The sequence below is a fragment of the Pygoscelis adeliae genome, unplaced genomic scaffold, assembly GCF_000699105.1.
Source record: "Pygoscelis adeliae isolate BGI_AS28 unplaced genomic scaffold, ASM69910v1 Scaffold111, whole genome shotgun sequence".
NCBI classification, from domain to species: domain Eukaryota; kingdom Metazoa; phylum Chordata; class Aves; order Sphenisciformes; family Spheniscidae; genus Pygoscelis; species Pygoscelis adeliae.
This window is the reverse complement of record NW_008824542.1, coordinates 563,785-576,717: the sequence shown is the minus strand read 5'-3', so window position 1 is coordinate 576,717 and position 12,933 is coordinate 563,785. Positions and strand designations below refer to the sequence as shown.

Below are 12,933 nucleotides of genomic sequence, written 5' to 3'. Positions count from 1 at the left end.
CTGAGATGTAAAGATTAGAAATCCTAATTACTAATCATTAGATGCTACTTCACATCGGCAAGCTCCATTCAAGCACAAAATAAGTTTTAGAATTTTTCAAAATTACAAGAATTCAAAGAATTTTTGTATTTCCTACACTTTGAGATTAAATAGCAAATACAGTCTAACATTCAAAGACAGTTTTCTTACCTTGTAGAATTTTGATAACCACATGAAAAGACATGAGCCCCTCTTTCTGCCATACTGCCCTCCATGTTGGGTACCACAAAATGAAGGCCTCCTTTTGGCTGGTCCAGAGAAAAGTTTATATGCACCTTCAGGACTTTCAACTCTGCCATACCAAGACCAAAATTAGAGTAAATATATACAACTTACATGAAAGTTATTTCAGAATGGACTCTTGGTCTTTCAAGGTTATGTGTTTACTTCACTCTCATGGACCTCCAGGTCTGCTTACAAAGCACAGCTCAAAAGCTTACAAAACTGAGACCTCTTAAGCTTAACTTACAGGATATGAATTTGTAAGAATCTTTATTAATTAATAAAAACTGCAATTGGAGTTACATTTCATCTTCCAACTCCCCAATAGTAAAGAATCTTTATACAGTGATTGTACCCTAACCATGACCTCCTTTGTACCTTGCTGAAATAATTTTCTACAAAAACTGCATGTAACAGGCACATTCTTTGAAGACGTTATTGTCATTTGCAGTTTCTTAAAACCTCTTATTATAGTTAAAGCTTTTCCTGTAACTGAAATGTCTTTGCCTTGGTTTAGTTTCACAGAAATCTCACCTATGAATAGGCTGGCAAGAAAAGAAATTCAGGCATATGGTGAAATTTATCTAACAAGTCTCACCATATTTTGGCATTCAAACCTTGAAAAGAAAAATTATGCCTGTTTGATTATTTTCCCTTCTAGGAAAATAGGCTTGCAAGTAGCACAACAGGAACTTAAAGAAAAATTAAAATAAACTAAAGTGTCTTTCCCGTTGAGGTGTACCTGACAACACTGTGTGAGTCAGTTTCATGATATAGTTGTTTTTTCTCTCACAGGTCTCACAAATCCACAGGAAAAACTGATAAAACCATATAAGAAAACCAATACAAGAAAATAATAAAATCCATGTAAGAAAATAATCAATGTTGGAGGGTAATTTATTAAAAAAGTTACTTGTTCCAGGATCTAGTATACCAGTTTATAAAACAGTCTACTTTTCACTATTGGATCAGTTTTAAACCAACCATTCTTCAAAGTGAGATGGGAAAAAAAATGAATATAGCTTTTTAAACAACACGTATATAGGGGTATCCTTGTAAATTCTTTTCTTTGTTGGCTTGTGTATATTGTAAGCAGCTTCAAATAGTTATAATTTAGCACCCAAAATACTCCATTACACCCACATCCTCATGTACACTTCTGGGCTCATGACCACCCAAGAGTTTATTTGTAAAGGCTGTTGAGAAACCTTGCAACCACTTCTCCATATTACCAAGAAGTATGCAAGTATTTTTCAGACTTCAGCTTGAAAGATATAGGTGAGGAAAAAAGGAAAGAGTAACCACCATTTCATAACGTAATGCTATTTCTATTTATTTAAATCTACTATCTTCCTACGCAAACTCGTAGCTAACAACTCAATGTCATCTTAAATTAAGCTTTCAGTATGGTCTCTCTACTTTACCATCAACATGTTTCCACAACTCCGAGGGAACCTTAATGCAGAGTTCTCCATTTCCAGCATCTGGGTCCACAGCACTGACTGCAGCAGCATAGGCATTGGAAAAATAGTTGAGATTCCTCCTGTCAGAAATACCCAGTTAATTCTTAAAGTACATGCTGAACTACAAAAACCAACTTCTGAAGTTACAGGATTTCTATACCGAATTTCATGGTGCATGTTCAACCAAGTATTTTTTTGTGTTTTTAAAGGAGTGAAGGGAAAAAGGAGGAGTAAAGACTAGATTTCAAAAACCAGAACCTAAAACTAAGCTCTTATAAAATTGATCCATGATCAAAAAGACTTAAGCAGTAATAATCCCCAGTAAATTAAATGAGAAATGCTCAGTGCTCTTTAATTCCCAGTAAGAGCAATATTTACACTTATTGGAATAGCAGTTAAAAATTCTTGTTTTGGAAAATTTTGGATTAAGTTTGTATGTTTACTCTAAAGATGTCTTTAAGATCTGCCTCCTCATATATTGCAGTTCTGCTTTAACGTTGCTTTTCCAAATGTAGTAAGATTTTAGCTTGGCAATGGTATTTTCCCCCCTCTTAGCTTGACGGATAGGAATAGTTTTATTTTAAGCTCTTTTAAATATCACATAAAATACTAGATGCTAGAGTTTTGGCTTTAATACACCAAACCACGGAAAGACGAAGTATACTTTTTAGTCCCTAGAAACAATTTTTTTTAAACGTTACCATCATTCATTTATTTAGGGTGCAGACACAAATTTTTGTAATCAGGTTTGAGCTGTTCAAGCTACTATATATTAGCTGCTAATTGACTGCACATTCCATTCCAAAGTAATACCGTTACTTCAGTTATAGCTTAGATGAACTGTTTTCTACTGAAATGCGCAGGAACATGCACGTGCCTGCTATTACAGCAGTTATGAGCAGGATGTTATCTTCTTACTATTTAATGTTATTATGTTCAGATACTGGAGGACTGACCAGTCAAGTTCAAAAATAACCTTTGTTTTGCATCTTTACACTACAGCTTTTATACTTTTTCAAAATGGATTTTTAAACTCTCTAAAACACTTTCTTAATTCTAATCCTCGCACACAGAATTCTTCAAAAGCTTGCACAATTCTGTACCTGAAGAGAAAGTGTTTGAATTGCCGATCACCTTTTTTTCCAGAATTTCGAGGTGTGTACCACTGATGAATCCCACCACTGTGGGGACAGAGCTGCAATCAAGCATAAAGCTATCTGCAGCATTACTGCACCACAATGGAGTAAATTAACTTTTGGCTGTGGACTCCACTCTTCCATGGAATCTGAAGTCCACACGAAGCAGACATGATCTCATTTCAGGATTTTACTTTCATCTAACCATTCTCTATTCACCACCCACAGAAAAAATAGCATTCAACCCAAATTACCGTACCTTACTTGGAAGAATGAAGGGTAATTAACCATGCCAGGATCATTCTATAAGTCTAGGTATGTCAAACACCACGCTTATATTCCTAGCCTTCCACACCTAAAAAACTTTGCTAAAACACTGAAATATATTCAGAACATATTTTCATGCAGTTCTTGATCTTTGGCAATAATAGCACAAAAATTCCCTGGAACCACTACCAAGACTGAGAATGTTAGGAGCAGTAAACTCATCTACTTTGCTTGGAAGCTTCTGAAAATAGGACGTGAATAGTAAATGGGAGCATATGAGCATAGAAACACCCAAATCCCAAGTTTTAATACATAGTAGTTTTTTCCTTTTTCATAGGTTAAGTGTACCTAAATATAGGATATCATGCCAACAAGTTTTAAAAGCACGAGATTGAATTTGTACACTGGAATATACTATAACTTCGGCTATGGTTCCAGAACAATTCAAACCAACTGAAACTCCAGCTGATGTGCTGTCTCCTAGTCTCAGCCACAGGTTCCTACTCCCTCACTAAGGAGACTACTCTTCATCCCAGCCTGCAGTCATGCAGCTGAAAGTGCCAAATGGAAAAAAAAAAAAAGTTTTTTTTTTTTTCAGACAGCTTTCAGTTGGTTTAGCTCCCTAATCTGACAGACTGAGGGGTCAAAGAAGCGCTACTACTGAGACATGGGAGACTGTCAACGGGATCATAACCACCCCAAGCTGCCTTCAAATGGCATCATAGGAAGGCAAGCAAATACCACTGGAAAAACTCTCTTTAAAAAAAAAGACTGCATGACTAAAAACTATCTTTGTAATTAAAGAAATTAGCAACAGAAAACAACAGTAACATTCTGTTAGATTGTAAAGTCTCAAAGTTTTTCATTTTAATCTAAACTGGTACTGAAAACTGATCATTACTGATAGGGAATCCCTTTCCGATACATCAGTGAGAATTTGTTCCAAGTTTGAGGATCGTGATGAGCTTGTGGTTACATTTTTAAAATCAATGGGTTCATAGACAGGAAAAAGGTTGTAATTTTATAGCAAGAAAGGTAGACTCCACGGGGCTTAACATTTTATGGAAAACAGTCTGTTCTGATATTTCTATTTTTGTGAAGTGTTCCAATTCAAATGGGTGATTCATTGTAAAAGGAATTCATTAAAGGCTTAGTACCACAGATTAATTTTTTCATAGGTTGAACTATTCTCAGTAAACTGGATATGGCCGTTTTAACAAAAACAGAGCACATGCCAAAAGTTAGAGCCCAAGGAACAAAAATAAATTTTCCTAATGCTAAGTGTAGATTGACAATGAAAAAGTAATATGCATTCACGTTTTCTCCTAGTAGAGATACATTTATTATCAGAATTCACCCAAAACACTTAATTACAGCCCAAGTGCATGCTTGTTGACTGACTAGAAACAAGCAATCCTGTAGAGACTTATTTTTTAAAGCTACACGTTGATTCTAAATACCTCCATGTCAACTTTCCATAGCATCTCTCTCTACTAGCTGCAGTGGTGCTACTTAACTGTTACACAGCCCAAACATATAGTCTATAAACCACTTTCTTCCTACAGTATTTAACATCAACTTGGCAAAATAAGTTCTTTGATCCACATGTAATCAATTGCTCTTCATTACCTGTAATTCATTTACTATTCTACTTTGCTTCCCAGCTAAAACTAGCACTTGGTTTTGGAGTCCAACCCCGAAATATATGATATAGCACATATTATATATAGCAGTTTTTTATATATATTAGAAATATGTACACATATAGGTAATTTATTTATAATGCAACAATCAATCTTTGGCACACTGAAAAACCTAATTTTCATTCTTGCCCAAGGTTAAAGACTCTGCCATCTCTTTCTTCAAAAGTTCTCTACACCTCTGTTTATTTCTAACAAAGTCATCACAAATTTATAACTAGATAAGCATCATACCAGTGGAAATGAAGGCTATTTATTGCAGCAAAACAACACATGCTCACTCCACCAGTAATTTTTCTATTTTGTGATAGGCTAAAGGCTTGATCACTGACTTCTCAGAAGAAAGAATATTGCAGGACATACCCTGAAGGCTACCACGCTGCCCTCTCTCACAGCTTACTGCTGCTTGTAACTAAAGCAACAGTGAAGTTGGAGGATATCAAAACACCTTCCTATTTTTAATGTTTAAAAACTACAGGCGTCAAGTTAAAAAAAAAAGTGCACATTAGCTAGCTACACAAAAACATATCTTCTTTTACACAGAAGTAACAATAAAATGCAATAGCTTCTCAACCCTGCACCATAGTTATCACACAAACATGTGAAGCACATAACCAGACAACAGCAGGATCATCACAAACTTCACTTATCACAGCTCAAACCACTGCATCAAAACTCCAAACTTTTGTAAACTGTTAAATAGTTGCAGCAATCTTACCCACGGGATTAAGAAAACAGAGATCTCCCTTGCCTGTTTTAAGATAAAAGGGGCTGATATACAAGCAGTTGCCTCAGCAGTCAGAATACACGCTGTGGGATTTCTGCATGCTATAGCCCAGAAAAATAAATCCCACTTCCCATATATTGACAGAATCGAGAAAGCAACAGTTTACAAGGAAAAGAGGGAAGATGAGGAGGACAGAGGCGGCTGTAACACTCAACAACAACAGCCCTAACAGACATTCTCCAACGCTATTTGCAGTCTTTGCAAGATTTCAAACTCTTCCTTAAAAGTACGAGCAAAACGGGATTCTCTGCCACCTTGTGTACACATGGTAAAACTATGTGAATTGCTTTATACCTTACAGCACTGTTCAGACGTTTGCTCAGTCAGGAAGTGACTGCATTACCTAAGTTCATCCATCTATTCCCATATGAAAAAGCTACGATGGCCTGAAGCCTCAAGAGGAAATTACAAGATGGAAATTACTTTATTTCTAGATAAAACTTTAAAATTTTTTTCAGTTGTTACCTGAAATTATGGTTTGGGACTGACAGATAAGCTGGCAATGGCATCAAAGATGAAAATATATTTAATGCACTAACTAAAGGTTTCTAACATTGCGTACAAAATTCACCAATTTTTAATTACCTTTTTAGCAATGGTTTTTTTGGTCATTCAGCAGAAGTGACAATATACAAGACAAAGAAAAATTGTTTCACCTTCTGCAACACTGGAAATGTGAAATGACAGAGACCACATGTCCACGATTTTTGCATCAATAGATGATAAAATCCCAAAGTATTACTTGAACTGAAAACAAGTTGAATGTCCAAATTCAGAACACAAAGAGCTGATATGACAGAAGATCTCACCCAAGAAGTAGCAGGGAACATCGTGGTGAGACAGAAACAATTTCAGCTGGCACTGCTTGTATTTCATAGATAAAGCCCTCTTTAATCTTGACTTTCTCAACCTTCTTTTAACTACGTTTTCTTGCATGCCAAAATTTGCACAACATAAACAAGAAACAATTAACCACTTCACTTGACCTTAACCTCATATCAGCGAACATAACCCTCCCAAGTCACGGATGCTGTAGCAAGTCTTCCCAAAGAAATAATTACAGTGGCTTTAAATACAGAATTTTCCATTTTTAATTAAATTTTGTTACTAACTAAGGCAGTAAGAAGTCTCTAAAATATTTTAACTTCTATAAAAAAGGTAGGAAAGAGTCCATTAAGTTAACAACTTTTTCTACATTATGTATTCTTTTAGAAATCAACATTTAAGAAAACCAAAAGCATTATCAAAAGCAAGAAAATGTTTGTATATAAAAACCTTAAAATATGAACTAATTTTTTACTTGCTAAACACCACAGGAAAGAGTAAAGATACAAAACAAATTATTTTAAATGAACAGTTTGCCAAGAACCGTCTTAATTTCACATTTACTAGTTCAATAGACTACTGAAGAACACCGTGCAAAAGGTAACTATCCCTGTAACACTAGAAACAAAACCTGATGACTAATCTGTGTCCTGTTCAAAATAATTGATATACCTAGTCCAGCTGCAAGGGTACAAAGGACATCATCACTAAACATGCCGTAACAAACGAGAACTTGGAAGAGATGACCAGCGGAGCAAGGACTGATTAGATATAATGACTACTACAAACCACTGCTGTTTCTAGAGGCAGTTCTTTGTAAAGAAGGGGAGAGGAAACCCACTTACAATTTTTTTTTTGAGGTACTAATTCTAGAGTTTTTAGATTTCTAGCATTTCTGTTTGTAATCCTGCCTTAAGAGCAGAGGTGTTGTATTTAATCAAAATTTAGCTACCATCATGCTCGATACCCAGTTGTGACCAAGTATTTCAATGGAAAAAATACACATCTCATGTAATACTTCATAACCCACATAGGCTTTGACTTCTGAGGTAAAGAAAAGAGGCATACAAGTTTTTCATTGAGAATATTTGGTGACCTCTGTCTTTCATAACTATGAATAGCACAGGAGTTATGAAATACAGAGACTTTCTATTAAGTTTGAATAGCAACGTGAAAACCTGCAGCAGTAAAAACCACAGGCGACTGTAGCCCTGCGTGAGACAGGATTTCACTTTGCATGCATTGTCCTCAAATTCCATTCACTGCTGTTAAACAGGATAATATGAAAAAAGGATGATGTTCCACTCTACCACTAGGACGCAAAACAAAGCAACTCACTTTCTCCACAAAATGATGGAGTTATCTCTCCCAATCCCTTTCTTAACATAATGGAGTGCTCACTCTGATCATTTTAAGTGCTGCTGCTTTCTCACATCTTCCGGAAGTTATTCAGGATTCACTTATTACAGGATCACAGAACGCTTGAGGTTGGAAAGGACCTATTGAGATCACCTAGTCCAACCCCTCTGCTCAAGCAGGGCCACCTAAAGTCAGTTGCCCAGGACCATGTCCAGACAGCTTTTGAGTATGTCCAAGGATGGAGACTCCACAACCTCTTTGGGCAAATTGTCCCAGGGCTCAGTCACCCTCATAGTAAAAAAGTGTTTCCTGATGTTCAGAGGGAACTTCCTGTATTTCAGTTTGTGCCCGTTGCCTCTGGTCCTGTCAGTGGACACAAGTTAAAATACATGAAATTCCATCTGAATACAAGAAAATGCTTTTCTACTGTGAGGGCCATCAAACGCTGGAGCAGGTTGCCCAGAGAGATTGCTGAGTTTCCATCCTTGGAGATACTCAAAAGCCAACTGGACACAGCCCTGTGCAACCTGCTCTAGCTGACCCTGGTTGAGCAGGGGGGTTGGACTAGGTGATCTCCATAGGTCCTTTCCAACCTAAAGGACTCTGTGATTTCTTATCAGCTGCTGTTAAACATATATAGCACTTTCATTAGAAGTTCTTTAACAATTCAGCAAACTGTAAATTCAACCAAGCCGCCAAAAGAAGGTGTGAAAACATCAACATAAGTTTCAGTAAAATTAAAAGAGACTACTTAGTGAAAACGTTTGTCCATGGTGCTTCTCTTACTGAAAAAAACAGGTATGAGATTTTTAGCAAAGTCTCTTCCCACATCATTTCCCCAAAACATGTGGGAAGCTACATGTTTTTAACTTGCTCTTCAATATCAGCTGGTGAATAAATTTGAAACTTTTCCGTTCAAATTTCAAAGTGAGTTTAGATAACATTCTAGGACTTATACCCTAATCTGTGATGCTAATAAATAATGAAAGTTTGATTCCTTAGAAAAGACCAAAAGGTTTACTTTCTTTCTCTTCAGAACAATTAGAATCCCCCCACCCATGAGGACTCTGAATTTTTGACTTACCGAGCAATAGCAACAACAAAAAAATCAAGTCACCAAACGGACAGCAATTACAGAATTAATAGACTCAAGTGGTTCAGTATCAGGACTCAAATAAAATTTCAGAACTGATATCCAATGCAGTGTCCTATATAAATGAACATTGTATTTGCAAACTGAATTATTGAAACTCTTGCATCAGTGATGAATAAAGGAATGTAGAGTGTCTGCCGTAAACAAAGAGTTCAAATCCAATGATGCGTAACTTAGGATAAAAAGCAGCACTTGAATCTCAGTAACTGAACAACAGAAGTTCTCTTTAATACTCTAGTTTTCAGACAATAGTCTGAATATGAATATTCCTAGGCTTAAAAATAGGAAGGAACAAAAATGATCATCCAATCTGACATTACACATCGTAAAAATCAGGACAATTTTTGCAGGACAAATTATCAGAACATAATATTACCGTGATACAACCAAACTGATTTAACCAACTATGCTGGAGTAAAAAACAAACAAGAAACCACCAAAAAACCACAAAACCCAAAACTAAGGGCAATCCTCTCATGTGGAACTCTCATATGAATGTAGTTGCACCACTGTAAAATGTTCTCTACAAGAATATAAACAAAACGCTATTGTCACAATAATGTAACCAAATTTTTTTAAAATAAATGAGCGTAAAAGTTGGGCATAGATAAACCTGAAGTCCATCAAAGATAAAACATTTTAGCCGAAGACATTTTCTTACCAGGGAGAAAACACGAGAAGGATAGTTTCCTAAAGCACTGAGGACACTACTGGCATCCACCACTTTTTCCCCATGAAGTACTTTTAAAAAAGCTTCTGATACTTTTACAAAACAATACAAAGAAATGTTAGTAAAAGAAATTCTAAAGAATAACATGAGTCAAAATTATTGCCAAAATACTTTCCCAAAATTAAGTCACTGTACCAAAAGTTAACTGTTTCTGTCTGGAACTTATGTTACCATTAGGTAATCACCAGGTACAACTTCCCAGTACAATAAAATAGGTCATGCTTAACAGCAACAGAAGGCACTACATCTGCAGAGTTTTAAGAACATCACTTACTGCTTTGACTCATGGTGACAAACCTCCAGCGTTGGATCATTATAGATGAAAGCTGCTTCTAAATCGTTGACTCTTACTCTGTAAATCCGGCACTGTTTACTGTTCAGTTTGATTCTATTCAGGTTTGCAACTGTGGGAAATATTGTCAGTTCCACATAACCCTATGAAAACACAAATCAAAACCTTCTGTAAAATCTTTACCAAATTCATTAAGTAGAGATATATAAAGAAAATTCTTATTAATGCCTTTCAAAGGAAAATTCTAGGTAAAAAAAAATGTTAATTTTTTTATTTAAAAAGGAAATTGGTTTGCCCTTTTAGATGTCTAGAATACATCTTCTTGCATATCATTTAACAGGTGAATTTTCCCAGCCGTGAAATAAAACAAAACAAAAAACTTCAAAATGACTGACAACCATGCTTGTTTTACTGGAAATGATCTGCCTCTATCGACTAGATTTCAAGTTACTAGCATCACTATGTTTTTCATCACTATGTTTTAGGTTTTGGTATCTGAGCTTGAGACGATGATTTTTAAAACCTAAACAGAATCCATTTAGGCAGATACCTAAATTCACAAAAAGCCTCAGTAACTTCAGGCCTGAAATCGTGAAAGTCTCTTCAAAGCCCCAGTGAACTCACATATAAACTAGAAAACTCTATAACCCTACCCCTAACATCAGCTAACACTCTGTTGAAGGTCAATGTTGAATTGTAAATTGCTTTGTAACATAATTTACAATGCAGTGACTTTCTTTTAGAAAGCTTTTCCTTACAGAGATTAAAGTGTTCACAGTTAGAAGGTATTTTGACGCATCTCAAGGAATGACAGACTTATGAGAGGCATCGGATTAGAAAGTATAAAATATAAAGAAGCTGAAGAACATAATTATCTTGTGTGCGCAGTTGTTTCCTCTAAAAGCACGAAGAAAACCCAGACTTTTAATTTCTACTTTCACATTTTATTAAAAAATACTTACTACAACAGACTTTCTCTGAAAATTTATGTTGTTGATACAAACTACCTGGTGAGTTGTGCTGGAAAAAAAATAAAAATAATTTAAAATAAGTAAGGTTTTGCACAAATGCCAGCATTTAAAATAATATTTTAACACAGTTTTAAAAAAACAGAGAGCTCATACAGGATGTATGTACATATAGATAAATGCTGCATATAGCATATATTTATATAAGGAGAATTCATGATGGCCTAAATCTCTTACGTGGTCCAAAACAAATAATGAATAGAAGTTGCACACAGGGTCAGAAAAGTTCCAATAAAATCAAAGTGTAGTATCATACCGGTACGAATATTACTAGTAACACAGGAAGATAACAAGGTCATTTTTGAACACCACATAACAGTGTGTAAAAATATAGTATTACTAATGGCACAGAATCAAGTTCTAACACTTTGGTGATGTGCACTATTAGAAATGGCACACAGCCATAATGTTTGCAATCACAGACCTGTGGAAAATCTACCTGGTGAGCTGACGCTCATACGTAATTTAGGTAAGCAGGTACTATACATAAAAAAAGATATAGTATGTGTTTTTACAATTAGTATGTCATAAGATTTTATTATTTTAAATAATGGTTATATATCAATCAAGATAGGTATTCTAAACAAGTCAAATGCATTTGCTTAAATCTTGAACGATGTATTCGAACTCCTGGTAAATAAAACTCTGATTTTAAAAATGGAAGAAAAAATAGTACTTCCAGCTTTAAAACTTTGGAAGTTATTTCTGTATTTTTTCTGTAGTAGGTGGCATCTTCACCACACTTCACAGTAGTGCTATTCACGACTCAAGATACAACCTCGTAATAATTCAACTTTTACGCCACATCACACATTATATACGTGTACTCATGTACCCTGTGCATTAAAAAGTGACTTTGCTTCAGTTAAGCAAGTTCAATAAAAATTCCTACAAGAGAATGATAACATCTAGTATCCAATGATGGATTCAAACATTACCTACGCATTAAAACTTATATGATAACAAGAGTGATTCTGTTTAGAAATACAATTGTGTTACAGATTTATCAAGAAATCAAGGAGGTATAAACAGAAATACATGAAGATCCACTGAAATCCACAACTAACTGCTTTACAGCTTGGTTACAACCAAAATAATGAATGTGTAAAAATGACAATTTGCTTAACAAAGCTGCTTGCCGCAAATGCAAGCATTTTTTTATCTATAAAAAAGCCCTTAAGTCAAAAGGGTTTGACATAGCAGTAAGAATGAAACATGGTAGCACGGTCTGCAGTGCTGATATTGTGTGGAGAAATCTCCAAGGTTTGAAGAGCACGAAGTAAGTATCTTTATAAGATGAGACTGCATGGTTGACAGACTCACTGTCCATGAGTGAGTCCGTTTACACAATAAAACATACACCTACAACCCACATTTTTTGAGTGCAAGCTACACCGTAAGCAACAGTTCCAACCTTCTCCGGTAAATAATTACTGATCAGCGTGTGGTCTGTTTCAAATGGGCATTGGTCTCAAGTATAGCAACTTTAAAAAAAATGGATACTTATAATTTATATGGTCTTGGGCTCTCAAATCCTTTGTCTCCCTTCTTCCTATTCATCCTGAACAGCAGCACTAAACACACACTGCTGACCGTCAGACTGGCATCAACATCATCCTCGCTTGATGGGTCCTTCGATTTTTCCCCGTGTCAGGTCGTATTTGATCACTCATCTCCCCAGTGGACCTGTGACTCCCAACAGTCAGGCATCTTCAGCTCGAGCAAGCACCATAGTTATAACACAAACAACATTCAGTCTTTCTACATAACCTTTTATGAGCGCAGCACACAACCCCTCTCTCCACTGGGGGTACGATACCAGTTCGGAAGCGCTACGCGCTTCTTTTCCGCAGAAGCCACGTAAATCAACCGGCTCAACGGGCAGCGGAGGTGGGAGCTACTGAATCAGGAAGGCCGCGGCCGGGGCGGCTG

General features: G+C 35.9%; 1 protein-coding gene across 2 annotated transcripts in view; it reads right to left on the bottom strand.

Moving 5' to 3' along the window:
- The window catches only part of TAF2 (TAF2 RNA polymerase II, TATA box binding protein (TBP)-associated factor, 150kDa), a 67,456-nt gene extending 54,544 nt beyond the window's left edge, over positions 1-12,912 (bottom strand). For both annotated transcript variants that reach the window (XM_009321670.1, XM_009321671.1), the window contains exons 1-5: positions 12,509-12,912; positions 10,936-10,990; positions 9,956-10,116; positions 1,686-1,804; positions 190-331 (exon numbers count right to left, since the gene is read on the bottom strand). In XM_009321670.1, coding sequence (XP_009319945.1) covers positions 190-331; positions 1,686-1,804; positions 9,956-10,116; positions 10,936-10,990; positions 12,509-12,561 — 530 coding nt within the window. In that variant the 5' untranslated portion in view covers positions 12,562-12,912. The remainder of the gene's footprint in view (positions 1-189; positions 332-1,685; positions 1,805-9,955; positions 10,117-10,935; positions 10,991-12,508) is intronic.
- Positions 12,913-12,933: the final 21 nt, after the last annotated feature.